This window comes from Trachinotus anak, unplaced genomic scaffold, assembly GCF_046630095.1.
Source record: "Trachinotus anak isolate AG129_WGS33_773 ecotype Australia unplaced genomic scaffold, CSIRO_AGI_Tana_v1 ptg000019l, whole genome shotgun sequence".
Classification (NCBI taxonomy): domain Eukaryota; kingdom Metazoa; phylum Chordata; class Actinopteri; order Carangiformes; family Carangidae; genus Trachinotus; species Trachinotus anak.
In genome coordinates, this window is record NW_027273870.1 from 10,280,459 (window position 1) to 10,297,952 (window position 17,494).

At 40.2% G+C, this 17,494-nt stretch overlaps 3 protein-coding genes across 3 annotated transcripts; 1 reads left to right on the top strand and 2 right to left on the bottom strand.

The window, feature by feature from the left end:
- The first annotated feature begins 3 nt into the window (after positions 1-3).
- On the top strand, positions 4-8,091 carry LOC139635833 (polycomb group RING finger protein 2-like). Its single transcript, XM_071503334.1, has 9 exons — positions 4-308; positions 961-1,088; positions 1,561-1,657; positions 1,757-1,812; positions 1,903-2,032; positions 2,341-2,380; positions 2,519-2,617; positions 4,799-4,879; positions 6,868-8,091. The coding sequence occupies exons 2-9, from the start codon at positions 971-973 to the stop codon at positions 7,246-7,248; spliced, it is 1,002 nt and encodes a 333-aa protein (XP_071359435.1). The 5' UTR covers positions 4-308; positions 961-970; the 3' UTR covers positions 7,249-8,091.
- Positions 8,092-8,607: 516 nt separating this feature from the next.
- Positions 8,608-11,764, bottom strand: LOC139635835 (CDGSH iron-sulfur domain-containing protein 3, mitochondrial-like). The gene is made up of 3 exons (XM_071503337.1): positions 11,594-11,764; positions 9,616-9,732; positions 8,608-9,530 (listed from the first exon to the last, which is right to left on the bottom strand). Exons 1-3 carry the CDS (start codon positions 11,678-11,680, stop codon positions 9,345-9,347), a joined length of 390 nt encoding a protein of 129 aa, XP_071359438.1. The 5' UTR covers positions 11,681-11,764; the 3' UTR covers positions 8,608-9,344.
- A 785-nt stretch (positions 11,765-12,549) lies between these two features.
- On the bottom strand, positions 12,550-16,603 carry LOC139635834 (CDGSH iron-sulfur domain-containing protein 3, mitochondrial-like). The gene is made up of 3 exons (XM_071503335.1): positions 16,312-16,603; positions 15,706-15,822; positions 12,550-13,904 (listed from the first exon to the last, which is right to left on the bottom strand). Exons 1-3 carry the CDS (start codon positions 16,402-16,404, stop codon positions 13,716-13,718), a joined length of 399 nt encoding a protein of 132 aa, XP_071359436.1. The 5' UTR covers positions 16,405-16,603; the 3' UTR covers positions 12,550-13,715.
- Positions 16,604-17,494: the final 891 nt, after the last annotated feature.

Genomic DNA, 17,494 nt, shown 5'->3' on the forward strand with positions numbered 1-17,494 from the left:
GGGGGGGGAATGAATCAAACAGAGGTGAAATGAGAAAAAAAAATAATAATAAGAAAAGAAATGTGAGCTGCGTCGGCCTCGCAGGACGGATGGATGTGTAGGAAGGGAGCGGGGCCCGCAGAGACCCTGTGGATCCCTGTGTGCCCCGTGAACGAGGCGACAAAATAATATCACGTGATCCAAAATGGGCAGTCCTCTGACGGAGCTGAAAAAAGCCATTTTCTGGCGCTGCTGCAAATTCTGCTCAAGTCCAAATAATTTACCTGGATCCTCGTTGGGAGGAGCGGGGAACTTTTATGTCTAAACAGGTAGGAACGGTGCGTCGGTGGCCGCTCTTTATCGGGCACATCGCGCCGCTGTTTGCTGCGGCGCACGCAAAGTGAACGGTGTCACATTTTGAGTCTCTCTTGTTCGCCTCCTGATACAGCCCTGTCAGTGAATTTAAGATGGCTGCTTTGTGTACTAGTGTGATTTTTTTTTTTTTTTTTTTTCTGTGGCTGTGCACCCCCCCTCAGTGCTGGTGTTTTCACTGGATGTGTTTGGTTGTGGTGGTCGGTCGGACGGCGGAGCTCCGGAGAAATGGAAACGCTCTTTGTTGCTCCGCTGGTCGAGGAGCAGAGCTGATGCACAAGATGAGGCCACACAGGGGCGATTCAATAGTCGACTGTTGTGTACCACCACACAGCCTGCGTTTAGCTGCACGGCTCCTGTTTCTAACACGTTATTTATCGCTACACCGTGTCATGAGAGTTGTTTTTGTTGGTCACCGGCTCTCTTTGTTGTGGTTTCACAACCTGCTGTCCCAAGGACGAGCTGCAGACATTGTCTGAGAGGGGCTCTGTGGCAGCCACTCATTGATCTAACTAATAAGTCTAAACAAGCGTCATTCACATTTACCTGGGCTCCCGTGCCCCACTGTGCAACCAGAACCTGTCATGTTGTTATTTGCTTCCTCTGCAGATCTGTCCAGATGGATAAAATGCAGCCCAACCGGATTAAAATCACAGATCTGAACCCACATCTCACATGCCCACTGTGCGCTGGTTACTTAATTGATGCTACAACCATTGTAGAGTGCCTGCACTCCTGTAAGTTCCTCACTCACCAAGCATTACATTACACGTGTGTATCCTGTTTCTTCTCAAGTGAGAAGTTAGCATTGATCTTACAGCAGCCCCGCTGCACATGTTGTAGTTCTGAGGATGACAGTGTGATGTTGAGTCACACACTGTGACCACACTTGAATTTTTGAATTTTTAAATCAGGCCACTTCAGGAAGCACGTGTGTGCCCAATGGCAATGTAATGCATGTGAAACATTTAAGTTTTTGTTGACACTGTGTGTGAGGTTTTGATTCAACTTCGTCGTAACTGTGGAGCCCAGTCATGTATTGCCTGGATTACATTTAAAGGTCTTCAGTCAGTCTCTCAACAGTTAGAATGAAAATGTAACAAAGGTATTGTTTTAGCACACAGTGTTCATGATAGTGAGTCCACTCTATGAACTGTACATTAACACTCATAATGATAAAGACTGTCTGTGTCCTTTCTCCTGGTGTAGTTTGTAAAACCTGCATCGTTGCCTTCCTGGAAACAAATAAGTTCTGTCCTCGATGTGATGTCCAGGTGCACAAGACATGTCCACAGCTCAGCATCAGGTAACCAAGAGTGGTTTACATTAGGTTTTCTAAAAAGAACAAATGCAACGTGTATTATCTCCAATAATGTTTCTTTCTTTTCTTTTTTTTTTTCCCAAGAGCGGACAAAACTCTACAAGATATTGTTTATAAGCTTGTTCCAGGGTTATTCAAAGGTAGGACAAATTATCTTCATCTAAGCAGTTCATAGTCATAGTCTTTTGTCGTAGGTTTCCATTTTAAGATGCCTATTTTTCTGAAACTAGATGAGATGAAACGGAGGCGGGACTTCTACGCAGAGAATCGTGTTCTGGAACCAGGGGAAGTGGTGGAGACGTTTAACATAGCGGAGGATGAAATCATCAGTCTGTCCATACAGTTCTACGAGAGGAACAAGTGAGTCGCTCGTTTCTCATCTTTACGAAAATCGGCAGCATTGATTCTCTATGTTTGGTCTGTTTACGGGAAAGTCGCTGTGACGGGTATAAAAACAGTGAGAGGAAATAATCTGGTCGTGCGCCAAGCAAAGGACAGAGTATGTTGGAGTCATTAAACAGTGTCACAGAGATAAGACCTATATATGAAACACGCTTTGACAAAGACGTTCCAGTCAAAGCTGCACTGAATATCATTTTCTGTATGTGTGGAAATAATTGTTAATTATTGTTCAACACCATTTCTTTGTGTTTGATATTTCCCTGCAGAAACAATGAGAGGCAACGTTCAGAAATGGAAGGAGACAAGGTAAAACCTGATTTTAGTTAAGAAGCAAAGATGGGTAAAGCAGTAGTTAAAGCCTTCACACTACATATGTTTAATGAGGTTTTCTGGTCCTCACCATGGATGTATGTGTTCCCTCTCTGCTCTTTTCTTTGTTCCCAGTCCAATGGTAAACGCTTCCTGCAGTGCCCAGCAGCCATGTCCGTCATGCACTTAGCAAAGTTCCTCAGGAGCAAGATGGATATTCCCAACAACTATCGGGTAATTAGACGCAATGCATTCAATAACTCTTTGCCGTATTGATTCTGTAGCAAACTGCAGGGTTCAGGCACAATGATAGAAAATGCATTGTGTAAAAGGACTTTTCACTCTCAAGTAACTTAATCATAACCACAAACCACTGCTGCAGGGGTGGGTCATACTGGGCTGCTTGCATATGTGAGATATAAAAGATCTCTGGAATTGTTGTCAAAATGGAAAGTTTCGAAAAGACACAAACTGTTAAATGTAAGAACAAGCAAAGAACATGACAATAACTGAAGTCTTTATATATAATTATTATTAAATTTCACTGGATATTTATTTTCACTCGTCATACCAGATGAAACACAGGGTTGATTTATGACATAATAACATAAATGATGGCTCATGCTGTGTTTTTGCAATGCTGAACAGTCGCTTTGACTTGGGAGTGTTCATACATTCTCCTAATACTGTACAGTTAGCCACACTGCTAGCCTTGTGGTCACTGTTTCTTATGTATTTGTAGTGGTGAGGAAGTAAAACCAGATGCAAACTTAACAGTATAAAGCAAATTTTTCATTTCATTGGCTTGATTGACTGAACCAGAGTTGGTATAGGGGATTATTGACATGCAGTGGCAGTGGTGGATACCTCTGTGAGTAGGTGGAGATATGATCGCTGGCAGAAATGACCAATATCCTACAATTAGGAGGCTGATGTGAATGTTTTTCCCACTCAGCTGTTTGCAGTTATGTAATATGTGAATATGGTAGTGAGCCAGCATATACAACACAAGGGCCCCTGGAAGTGGCTCACATAAATGGAATGCGGCCTTCATTGAGGATATTTAACTGCACCTGTGCTTTTCCTGCTACGACACCCCAAAATGTCTGCTGCAGAAAAGATCTATCAGATATTATCCATCTTTAACTCATTTGTTATCGTTCAATAACTGCTGTTCTCATGAGTCTTTGGGATTTTGTCATTCAGAGCTGACTGAATAATAGTTTTACTGTTGTTTAAAATGATGAGTTGCTTCCAGGTTTCTAGCTCGTCCTCATTTAGTTCAACGTTTGGACAGACAATGATCATGTTTCAGTATTTCATAAAAAAACAAAAGAATGTACACAAGTTAGCTTAGCTATTAACTCTCTAACAATAGCTAATGTGTTATTATGTAACAGCTACGACTCCCATGAATTTAATGCCACATATTATTCCGACCTGGAAGTGTTCATACAGTATTCCTAGAAATGTAGCCATCCTTGTTAGCCTTGTCATAGCAGAAAAATGGGAATGCTTTAATTAGCTATTTAGACTAATTTCCCACTCACCTGCTCATAACCAGTCTGTACAATATGATATAAATGTGGCATTAGACACAGCTCCACTGTCCAATCCTAATGCTGTTTAGAGAAGGCAAGGTCAGATACTGTAAGTCAAGTTCATTCCAACATGTGATTACTAACAGCTGTCTCAATTTGAATGGGTCAAAAACACTGCAATGCTGCATTCAAGTCATGGAATGATGGTTAAAAATGGAAAAGATTTGCATGTTTATGACTTGTGAGATGGGTTGTTGTTGACATGAATAATCTTTACAGGTAGTAAACACTGATGTTAAGAGAATTGACTCCAGTTTGTCTCCCAGGGCAGCACTTTCTTTTGGCTTCTTCAAGTACAGTTACAAGTACATTAGTACCACAACTGATAGAGACCCACTTATTCAGAAGTAAATGATGCTGCTAGAACAGAAGTTATCCTGGAAGCAGACCTGTCCGTCACTCTGGTGGATCTTGCTCGGATAGAGCTGTATCTTCCACCTGAGGGCTGGAGGTCAAACAGGTGGTGAGCTGGGGGAGACTGGTCTCTGATGATGCTGCACAGGCAGCGGGAGGGGTGGACGGTAGAACTATCAGGTAGCGGGATTCTGATGATTTTCCCAGCAGTGAACTTGCAGTGAATGTTGTCACAACATATTGCAGCTTCAGTTTAAAAGTATTTGAGAAATCTATAGTGGTCAGTTTTATTGGGATTTCATTTCACTTTGATACGTGAAGTTACTGAAATGACAGGTACAAGCTTCATGCTGCTGAGCTGAAGGACGCCGACCTTACCTTTCATGCAAGAGAAGAGATATAAACTGAAGTAATGAGCTGTTCTTTTCTTGTAACATTGGTTTTACATTTTCTGCTACAGGTGGAGGTGCTGTATGGGGATGAACCTTTGAAGGACTACTACACACTAATGGATATTGCCTACTTCTATGAGTGGAGACGAGTGAGTGACACCTTTCAATTTTCTGACAATTTTCTTAAGCATGTTTTTAGATTTATTATTAAATACAGTAGCAGACAGTCAGAGGGAGCTTGTCATGTGTCCCATTCATGTGCACATATGGATGGATGGATGCTTAGGGTTGGAGTTGTTAGGTCGCTTCAACCATAACGTTTGTTGCAGTAAAGTTTTCTTAAACTAAAAACCTTTGTTGCAGGTTGCAGAGTCAGCAGCCAAATCGCAACTTTCTTTTTGTAGGAAATGACCAATTCCAATTATTGATCATTAGTTTTCACCATGTTGATTAGATTTTTCTCACAACGTAGATTGTGAATGCTTTTCAGATTTTGGATTACCAATTCTGAGTAAATTTCAGGTTTCTACAAGTTGATCTAAGTGGAAACTGATGCAAAAAAATACAAATGAAGTGACTGCCAGGAAGGAAATGTGAACACAATTTGTATCGATGGGCTAAAACAGGAAAAATCACTGGTATAGTCTTCATGATGAAATAGTTCAAAACATGAATTTGCACTGAAATTAACTTGTAGTCTGCTGCTTTTTCATCTTTCATTTTCTGCTGTTTTTAATAGTTTATTTTTATATTCCAGTTGTGTGTTTGATTCCTGTATCTGCTTCAGTAAAAAAAAAATCAAAAGTTTCATCTTATGAGTTTCCTTATCAGTTTCCTCCATATTGATGTTAATAATTTGCTATATACTCTGATAACTGCGTTTGTGAGCTGATCTGTGAGTGATGATATGAAAAGGGACTTCTGAGCAGCTCTTGCTAAGATGAAACTCCCTCTTTGTCACTTTCTTTGGTAACAGAAACAACTGTGATAATGTGACGAGGGTATGTTGAAGGATAAGGCTGGTTATATATGTTGTTACTGTCAACAGATCCAATGATAAGACTGAAACCAACAGTATGTCCATCTCTCAATGCTTCCCATCTCGTCCCTGTGTGTGGCTCTCAGGCTTGAGCCCTTTTGTCCATACTCAAGACATGAGTCTTTAAAAACGCCTCACAAATACATAGTTATGTATTAATAAAAGGCTCAGTAATTTCCTAAAACAGCTGGGCTCTGAAGTTGTTGAGTAAATGGTGAATTTGTTGGGGACTATTTTCAGCTGTGGATGAATACACATTTGGTGCTGGTTAGTGGGGCTGGTTATTGCCAGTGAATTCCCGAAGCGATTCAATCACAAGGTCCCAGTCTGATTCACTATGGATTCAGTCAGAGATATTTAAGTTACACCAATTTTTCTTGGATATGAATGGGATTCTCAGAGAAAAAATGGTGTAAATAGTTTTTTTAACCTGGTGCATTATTAGAAACATTAATGTTTACATTAATGCACTTTCTCTTTAACATGACCAACAGTTTAGACACAAATCTCAAGAAATAATAGGAGGGTAAGTAATGCTCATGTACCACGGTGCACTGCTACAGTGCGCCCCAACAGGTTTTTAAATCTGTTATGCAACCGCACATCTGCCTTTAGACCAGTGCTTCAGTGGAGCTGTGTCAGCCATGTTTTTGTCTCTAAATGACCAGATCTCACTGTGCAAGAAGGGTGGTCACATGAGAGCAACGGGGTTATAGCTTCACAGATCCACAGTAGACTGTAAATTATTATTATTTGAGTGAAGATCGATTTGAATCGGAGAATCGATCTTTATCAACTCAGCCCTACTGGTTAGTACTTCTTGCAGCAGGATGGTGTGTGTAGGGTTGAGTCCAAATAAACTACAATGTGTGTGTTCAAGGTAATGATGGAGCATGTCACCCGACCTGGTGCCATGGTGTGGCTCATTGATGTGACAAAAAAGAAAAGTATAGGCTGTTACTGGTCTTATCCTTTAACAATAGATTTAAAATAAATGTACAGATTAAAAGTCCTGTTTGCACCTTTGGCCACTTACTGATGCATTATATAATCGAAGCTTCTGTCAGCAGTCCTAATGGTGTGTTTTACTCTTTGCAGACTGGACCCATCCCTCTGCAGTATCTAGTCAAACCCACCCGGAAGCGCAGGAGGCCGTCCCAGTCTGCTGCTCAGGGCCACTCTGATGGCGTCAACACCAGTCCGACGTCAGAGAGCGACTCCCAGAGCGACAAAGTCCACAGTCCTGCTGCAGCCCAGCCGCCCCGATCCTCCTCGCAGTCCAGCCCTGCTTCCCACAACCCCTCTCCCACTATCCAAAGCTCCAACGGTACCACTGTGCCCAACAACACTCAGCGACACACTCTCGCCTCCAAACAGGGCACCAACGCTCGCAAGGTGACTGTCAATGGCACGAGCTCTGGGGCTGGCAAAGAGGAGGCGAGGGGAGGCGACAAAAGCGGTTTGCCCCCGGCAACCTAACGTGTGTACTGGGCAGCAGGGAGGACAGTGCTTGAATTGCTCCCTTCTTTCTTTTGTCAGAGAAAAAAGATGAGTTTGACTTCTTCTGGACAAACGGGGCCCAGATTACTGTTATCACCCTTCAGCAGGAAAGGTGCAGCCAAATAGACACTTGTATGTATGTGCGTGTGTGTGTTTATGTGTGTTAGACTAGAACGGTGCACACATACAAACTGTACAGTATGTATCAAATGTGAGCATGTGTGCATACATATGTATAAACTTATCTTTTATACAAGATATTGTAATCGTTTTGTATTGTATATGCAGTGGGTCTGTTTCATTTCCATAGCTCTTTCAACATTGATTTGGCTTCCATACAACGTGAGACAAAATGCTGAGAGGCGTTGCAGTGCACATCACTGCGGAAGATGGATATAAAGAAGAAAAAAAAAAAGCGAATCCTTGCTTTTGAACATTCATGTTAATAACTGCTGTATAAATGTCCAGTAAAAGCAACTGCTCATCAGGTAACACACGTACATTACATAAAACTGTTGATGCACTTTGTTAAAGTCAGCTCACACAATTCAAACCATTAAGTATTTTCAAGCAGGAGAAGCATTTCTATTTACTGAATACCAAGCACTACCATGCTTGCAAGCAGATGTCTGTCAGAAGACCGTCTCCTCTCGCAGCAGGCGAAGAACTCAAAAGGGATTTGAATATTTGGCCATGTATGTCGTAGTTCCATCATTTTCAACATTCCTTTTGTTTCTTTTCAACAAACAATGATACTTTTTTTAATCAGCCATATGTGCATGTTTTAGGTCAATAAAATGTTTACTTACTAGGTTTTTCTGACCTTTCTGTCCTGTTTGATTCCCTGAATAACTTAACAGGTTATGTGTACAGTATGTTTGAAAAAGCTGAGTAAAGAACAAAGAGCTTGACATTTAAAATAATTTCATACAGATGAGAATTGAGTCGTTATGTTACTGTGTAAGTTAAATATTTCCCACACCTTCATAGCATAATATATTGAAAATATGGAACTGTAAAGGACAGACTCATTTCCATGAATAGGTACATGCCTCTGTAGGTCATGTGCAAAGCAGACCGTCCTCTCTCTGGATCCTCCCTATGGGTCCACAGGAGGCCAACCCTGGTTGACATGTTCAAGTTTGTTATCAAAAAAATCCCTGCAACCATTTCTATCTATTTCTACATAAACAATATCACATTTTCAGTATCTGTTAGAGCTTGCTCTGTTCTATGATTTGGCTGATCACTTAGTGAGTCTTTGGGGACCTACTGAGATCCAGCCAAAGCAGCAGAGAGTAGAAATAAAGAAACAAGAATTGAAACCAGACACACTGATGACTTGAAATTCTGATATTAACATGATATTTTTATTAACCTTTTAAATGAGAGAGCTCACGACATGTCTCCTCTCCACAGTTGTTCACTTCAACACCAACAAAGTCTTTGTGTACTGTATATTTCTTAATTTAAACAAAGGGAAGCATTTCAACATGTATCCCAAAGGTTAAAAGGGAAAACAATATGGCATTTTATTTGAAATATTTGAAGCTTTACATAAGGTGAGAGCCGCACAGGGCTCTGCACTATCACATCTTCCCACTGTCTCTGTTGGATGAAATTATCAATTCATGCACACACTTCAGTGTTGAACTTTAACACTTCTGTAAAACCATTTCCTACATCTTTAAAATGTAGAAAACTATTACATCTCATATCTAATATCTTTCATCTTTTCCTATGGACTCCTAACAGTTTATTTGCAACATTGTCCACAGTGGCTTAATGCAATCAGATATAGTTAAGGGACAGCTACCTTAGTGAAAACAGTCTACCACAGATAACTATCATCTCACAGTATATCTGCATATTACCAACCCTGATTTTTTATTGCGACATTGCATTGGCCATATAAGAGCACAGAGCACAATGTCCTGACATGCTCGATCATGTTCTGTGTGCTGTGTTCGTGTGACTACAGCAGCAAAGATTATGCTCTGCCTCTACAACAGATACAGAATTTATTCTCCCAGATCACTGAGAGGTTTGTCACCCAAACCAATAGTCCTCCTTGTTCAAGAATCAGTGTGTTCATGTAGTGTGGCAGACACAATGAAGTCCTGTTTGTGCGTACCATCGCAGTAAGGTGGGTTGTTGGTGTATTTGCATCCACACAACCAAACTGTAGAGTCCTTCTCTGGGACAAAGCGCAGCGGGGACAGGCCTTGGGCTTTGAACTTGTGGGCTCCGTCGCAGAAAGGCTGAAATATAAAGATTTGATCAAGGAATTCACAGGGTTTGGACTTTAATGTAGTTTGTGATAGATGACGTCTAAAATAGTTTTACCTGTTTCTTACTGTGTCCACAGGTGCACCACGAGTAACGCTTTCCACCAACCAGGTCCACTTTGAAAGGCTTCTTTGAGGGGATGACAGGTTCTGGAGGGAGTGTGGAGAGCTGCACCTGTGGATATTACAACGATATAATTATTGTCAAATTTTATCAAGTTTCTTTAAATATATGTTGCAGCACTGTAAGATTAAAACACAGCATTCTTTTAATATTTACTGAAATAAAAGTTAATATGTATTAACTCTAAGAGGGGACGGCTAAGTTTATTTAGCTGTCCTCTCAGGACTGTTTGGGTGTCTACAGGCTCTGCTTAACTCTCCCTTTGTGCAAAGTTTTGTTGTACTTGTCAAGGTGGGACAACTTACATCTTTAGGATTTTTATAGACTTTTACACAGCAGACATTTTCATGTCATTGCAGGAACAGCACATTCATTCATACAATTAAAAATGGCTGCATTCCATTTAGGTGAGCCGGTTCCAGGGTCCTTGTATTGTGCAGCCTGGCTCACTGGGGCAATTGATGGAACAGAGCCATTGTTAATGACAATTGCTCCACCTGTGCTTTTCCTGCCACAACAGGTAAAAATGACTCCTTTGGAAAAGGTCTGTTAGTTCATGACGTTAGGCAGCTTTGCACAAAATTAACCTGAGCAAAATCTAATTAACTACTTCTAAGGGCCTGTCAATACACTCAGGTGGTGGTAAATATTTAATGTCATCAGACCTCTTTTTTAGGTGAAGATGGGTGGAGCCATAATGATGATTTTCTGCACACCAAACTTCATATTCTTAGAAAACATAGGCCTTTTTCATAGAAGACATGTCACTCAGAAAACCACTGAAGCTGCTTCAGTTTCAGAGTCCTGGTTTTGTTAATGGTTGCTCATTGTCACACTGTCATGTCTTATCGGGACACTACAGAAGAACAGAGATGTGTTGGACTGCACACACTAGATTGCAGTGAGAACAATACATCAAGCACTAAACAAACGCATGACTCAAGACAGAACGGACAACTCCTCTAGCCAAGACTCAGCAGTTTACCTCACCTGAAGCATAAGGGACATTCATTTAATGACGACCATGCTTTAGATAGGGAGGACAGCTGGTTTGAAAGAGGAGTAAAGGACATCGAAATAGAGAAACCATCCCTCAGCAGAGGAGGAGGTCTGTGACACCACTTATCCTCCCACTTACAACCTCATCCCTTCCCAGGAGATCTAACAACCATTCACACGTTGCCTGCGGCGACCCCAACAACTGGCATTACAACATCCAAGGACACTAACCAGTGGAGGTGAAAAGTCCTTAAGTATCTACAACCAGTCCAGTTGCGCTTGGTTCAACTGGCCTTGGATAACCATGACCTGGATGACAGAGTCTTCACAGACAACAGAGCTATTGATAATGTTATGAGGGACCTATGCTTTTCTTGCTGTGAGAGGCAAAAAGGGACAATCAAAGCTGTGGGATAACTGCGGCCAGGTGTAAAAAAAACCGACATGAGCGATGTCAGTGAAGCACACAGTCCAGAAGAAAGGTCTAATCAGGCTTCTCTTGAAAACACCTGTGTGGCCGTGCAGGCCCTTTAGTGTCATACAGCAGGTGGCGCCACGTCTGTATCTTCTCATACTGTAGGTTACTCTCAGGTGGTTTTTTTAAAATTATTATTATTTTTTTATATCAGAGTCATACCTTTATATTTGCAAAGTACAGCCGACAGATAATAAGTAATAAGTACAAAGCCTTTTAAAATTCCACAACATGTCTATCTGCAATGTGGTGCGGCTTACATTAGAAGTCTTGCTAGTGGCTGTTGATGAATTCACAATTGTGATGTGGGTCTGGACACAGGGAAATTGACGGTATAGAGTCGGTGTCTGACACTACAGCGAGATAAAATCTTAACTAACAGTCAGTCTATCAATACCATATTTACAAAAGGCGGGCTAATATTAGGGTGTCATTTACCTTGGCAGCCGCTGTAGCTGGCACACGAGGGTGCCTCAAGGTTAAACGGATCCAAATGTGGTCCAACTTAGTCACCAACGTGTTCATGTTTCCAGTGACAGCTAACTTCAGCACGGCCTCAGCTAGCTGCTGCTCGAAGACAGCTGACAGCCACTGAGGTGATTGTGGAAACTTCCTGCAGAGTCACGTGTTAACAGCTGAGCCAATAAGGAGTCGGATTTCTGTCAACGTCAGACAGAACTGAAGTGATTTAGTAGACTGACCAATGCATCCCTGAGACTGACAGATGAGCTTTTATTATGAATAAATAAACATGCTATAGGATTAAGCAGCAGATTTATTATTATTAATAGTCTCATTAAAATTTTTTGTTTTATTGTCTCATTGTTGTTATTAGAATCATTAGTTATTATTATTAGTTATACACATATAATTTATTCGAATTTGAAGTACATTTTTCAGTATTGGGATTTCAGGACCAGGGCTGTAGCTACCATTGAAGACAGAGATTATGTCCTTGGTATTTAATTCTAGAAATCTTTGGACCTGTATTGCAACATACATTATATAATTTAATGTTATGCTTAAGAATGGTCTGATACCAATACTCCTGAGATTCAGAAAATTGACAGCAATTAAGCAAATGATTATACGGTAATAAATACGGTAAATACATAAATAAATAATACAATTTAACAAATTTTAACATCATAATTCAATCCTGGGTAGAGAATTTCAGAGTAGAGAAAACATTTGTTTTAATAATGAAATAATCTTTTCATTGTTGCAAAGCCAAACACCCAAACAAGTACATACAAAAAAGAAAATAGAATCAATTAAAAGGGTCATAAAAAGAGATCAAAAATAAATAACTAAGATCAATCACACAAACAAATCAAGACCTCATGTAATGAAATTCTAGAAAACAGCTTATTTTGAATCAATTTAAGTAAAAAAATATTTAAAATATTTTATTTTTAACAAATGTGCAAGACATGAAAAAATATGCACTTTGATGACTATGACTTACTCTGTCACTGATACAACCATTTTATATATAGCAGACATTTGTATAAGAATATGGATAACAAAAAACATAATTGTAAAAAAATATGCAATTTATCCAGACAAAATATCAGCCAGACAAGTATAAAGATGATAAATCAGTGGGGAAACACTGCACACTGTCGCATCTTCCCAACAAAGGCAAACAGCAGTAAATGCATTTGTTTTAATATCAAAGGTTAAGAGATAGTCGTTAAAAAAAAATTATATTGTGAATATTTTGGCAGATATTGTGACTGTGATATGAGTCACGCTTCCAGTTGGAATAGTCATTTTTGAATTTCATTTTCACAAAAACAAACCAAAACAAAAACAAAACATAAACAAAAATGATGTGATTACTGTTGGGGCTTGTACCAAACAAGCATGTTCCTTGATGTCTGGGCCACTATGCTTCATGGTATATTATTATTATTACTACACATTTTACCTTTATCAAAAAAACTGCAGCTGATTTAGATATTGCACTTTATTTTAATACATGATTGAATATCATAAATAATAACAAAATAATGCACAAATAATGTAGTAGATAACAGGCAAGACAAGCGGAGAGCCCCTCAAACAACAGTGAAACTCATTTTTTTATACCATTAAAGAAACCCCTGTCAGTTTAGCAAATAGCAACCCAAGAAAGATTTGCAGCCAATATCTAGAAGCACTCAGTCCCACATATATAAGACCCATGGAGCACCCCCATGCTGGAAAATACATGAACAAACAGAAATATAATAACTAGTAATAATGAATACAAAAACACAAGTTATAAACTCATAAGAGAAAAAAAAAATCACATTCCCACACATTTGATTGAATAAATTCCTAGCATGGATGAAAAAAAACAAAACAATAACTCATAATTAGAGCATGTTACATAATACTCACATGTATCATACCGCTATCTCATAATCACATATCACATGTATAATATATCAAATGTTATACAAAGCTGCTTTCAACTTTTACCCTGATGTCTTACTGAACATAATTCTGTTGAGACAAGATAAAGATAAGATTTCTTCCTCTGATTTCTTCCTCTCAACATTCTGAATGCTGTTCATTTAAAGATGCCTTTCACCGACTTCACTAGATCCTGGAGGATGACCTTAAGGTGTGAGCCATCACAGTATGGTGCATTTTTAGTTTGCTTACAGGCACATAGCATGACCTTCGTGTCTTTCTCAGGGGTGAAACGTAGAGGAGAGATGGTGGGTGCTGCTGTCCTGTGAGCTCCATCACAGAATGGCTGATAGAGAGAGGAAAAAAAAAAAAGGACAAATAAACAGACTGTAAAATTATCTTCACATCACTTCTTATATACATGTAAGGATTTTAGTGCCAGAATGGCAAGAACTTTTAATATCATAAAATTGGTTTAACAGTGCATTCATAGTGCATGGACTGCACTCATACACAGTGCCTTGCAAAAGTACTCACAACCCTTGGTATTCTTTCTATTTTGTTGCCTTACAACCTGGAATGTAAAAGGAATTTTTTGGGGGGTGATACCTTTAATTTACACAACCTAACTACCACTTTGAAGATGCAAAATATTTTTTTAAATTTTGAAACAAACAAGAAGTAAGACAAAAAACAGAAAACCTGAGCATGCATAACTATTCACCAAATTGGATGGGCGCTGCTTGTGTACAGCAATCTTTAAATCATACCAGAGATTCTCAATTGGATTGAGGTCTGGGCTTTGACTGGACCATTCCAGGATATTTAACTGTTTCTCTTTAAACCACTGGAGTGTTGCTCTAGCAGCGTGTTTAGGGTCATTGTCCTGCTGGAACGTGAACCTGCGTCCCAGTCTCAAATCTCTGGAAAGACTCAAACAGGTTTCCCTCAAGAGTTTCTCTATATTTTGTGCCATGCATCTTTCCTTTCCCAGTCCCTGCCCATGAAAAACATCCCCACAGCATGATGCTGCCACCACAATGCTTCACTGTGTTCTCAGCATGATGAGAGGTGTTAGGTTTGTGCCAGACATAGTGTTGTCCTTGATGGCCAAAAAGTTCCATTTAAGTCTCATCTGACCACAGCACCATCTTCCACATGTTTGGGGAGTCTCCAATATGCCTTTTGGCAAATTCCAAAGGGTCTGCTGTCACTTGCTTGGTGGTAGCCCTTACTTAGTGGTGTTGCACTGGTGTTGACTCTGGGGGCTATCAGAACAGCTGTAGATGTACTCAGAGCATTTGACACCTAGATTCCTCACAGTTGGATCTTATTTAACTAATCATGTGGCTTCTGAAGGTAATGGTTGGTGCATCAAAGCAAAGGGGGTGAATACATATGCACGCACCACTTTTCAGTTTTATATTTTTTTAGATTGATTTAAAACAAGTTTTTTCCCCCCATTTAACTTCATTACTCTGGAGTATTTTGTGTAGGTCCATTACTTAAAATCAAACTGAAAATCCATTTAAATTCCAGGTTGTAAGGCAAAAATATAGAAAGAATACCAAGGGGGGTGAATTCTTTTGCAAGGCACTGTAGCACTTTTCAAGTCTTATGAACCACTCAAAGTGCTTTACAATATCCTTGCCACATTCATCCATACACACATCACTCATACCCCATGAAACAGCCATCAGGGGCAATTAGTTTTAAAACTCCTTTATCTTAAGTCAGAAAAAACTACAGCAGGTCAATATTCTCTTCTCTTCCAAAGCATACTTAAGCGAATACATTTTTAGGACTGGGTAAGATAGTATAAAAATGGGCTATCTGAAGTTCTCTTCATTATTCTTTAACATTTAATATTAGTATATGTTTTCTTGTTTTAATTAATCCAGTTTGGCTCTCTCTGGCAGAAAGATAACAGAATGAAACCCTTCATAAACCTAAAGAATGACCTCAGCTATCAGTTTGTGGATGTCCTTCATTGTCATTCACAGGAGGGAATTCAAGTCTCTACTAGCAAACTGGCTCTCCCCAGGTCCCAGTGTAAACTGGACATAGACACGAGCAAATGAGCCATGACTGTGAATAACTGGCACCCTGCTCCAGGTGCAGCTGAAAGCTGAACCATATGTGCTCACCTGTTTCTTGCTGTGTCCACATGCACACCAGGCGTAGCGTTTCCCAGCAGACACCTTGACTCTGTAGGGCAGTCGGGCTGCAGGGACAGGCTGCGTGGACAGCAGGATCCTCTGCACCTGGACACAAAATGCACCATCACATGGGAGCCACAGCACTGGGTGACAGCTGGAGACAACATCAGGTTAAATGGTGAGCTGACAACTCCACATTTATCCATTTATGATTCAATTATAGGAAATAATTATATACATTTTACAACGGCAGCTGAGACAAGGACATTGTAGACACAAGATGAAGAATGGCTACAGGATGTTTGATGAAGGTGGTGTCTTTAACTGATAGCCTCCCTGTGTCCTTTAGTGCACCTTCAGACATGTCGGGGGAGGGGGGGGGGGGGGGGTGGTCGGTTTTTGTTTGGACACAACAGCGGGAAAAAAAAAAAAAAACCCAGAGCAAAACAAAAATATCTATGCTTTACTTTTCCTTTCTTGTCATGACTCAGCAGTCTGAAACACCGCATCGGTAAAGGTAACAAGAAAATGAGCTTCTGAATGTAAAAACACTCACACTTAGGTGATAGCAGGTGGACAGTATTACGGACTCACCATCGAAAATGAAGCAGGCAACACCGGTTGTGGTCGCTTCAGGGTCCGCACACGTCCTCTCAGCACCGCGGCGATAAAGCGGCTCGAGTTCATTCTGTCGCAGTGAATATGGACGAAGGTGTGATATCTGGCGCTTGAACCATCCAGGAGAAATCACAGGTCTGAAGCCAGCGGCTTTGGAAAACTTCAATGGACTGCAGTAAAAGTTACAACATGGCCACCGCACCTCGGCAGTCCAGGTGATTGGCTGACGAATGTAAACAGCTCCCGCTGCCGCTTCCTGACTTCGTGCCGCGCTGCTCCTCCTCTTCCCCCTTCACGGCCGCTCACTCAATTCAGTTTGATAACGTAAAAAATGATGCGTCTCTCAAGTGCGATTACCTACAAACATTTATGTATCAATCACGTCTGTCATATGATGGTTATTTTACAAATGTTGCTTGGATTTATAAATCGAAATCTGAACATGAAGTTGTAGATTTAAATAGTGCCTCTCTTTACTTGATAATAATGGGTTATTTAAAAAAAAAAAAAAAAAAAAAAAGCCTCCCTGACTCATACTAGTTCCAGATTACATCCCTGTTTATCCAGACTCATATAAAAAACAATAACCATTTGTGTGAATTTTTGTCATAATTGCTGTTGAAGTCTTGAGTAATGGCAAAAAAGTTTCACATGAGGTCACACTGACCTTGACCTTTGACCACCAAGATCGAATCAGTTCGTCCTTGAGTCCAAGTGGACATCTGTGCCAAATTTGAAGAAGTTCCCTCAAGGCGTTACTGAAATATCATGTCCACAAGAATGAGACGAATGGACAACCCGAAATATGCCTCCGGCCCTGGTGTGGTGGCGTAAAAAACATTAAAATCCTACAAATCTGGTTTTAGTGTTGCATCACATCCAGCATGTGGCAGCAAAAATCTGCAGCTTTTTTACAGGTGAAAGAACATTTTTCTTCACATAATGTAAAATAGAATATTTGTGACTGATATTGTGTGGTAAAGTAGTATCTATAGCTACAGGTTAACAAGTAAAATCTGGTTCAATTTACTAGAAGCCAGGCTAGGATCAAACTTGATTCCTTTATAACAAAGTGCTGGCTAAAAGCAAACCAGAGCTGTACCCATTTCTGGAGCTTTTTTTGACTGTACATCTGTATATTTCTAGCTAATTGTATGAT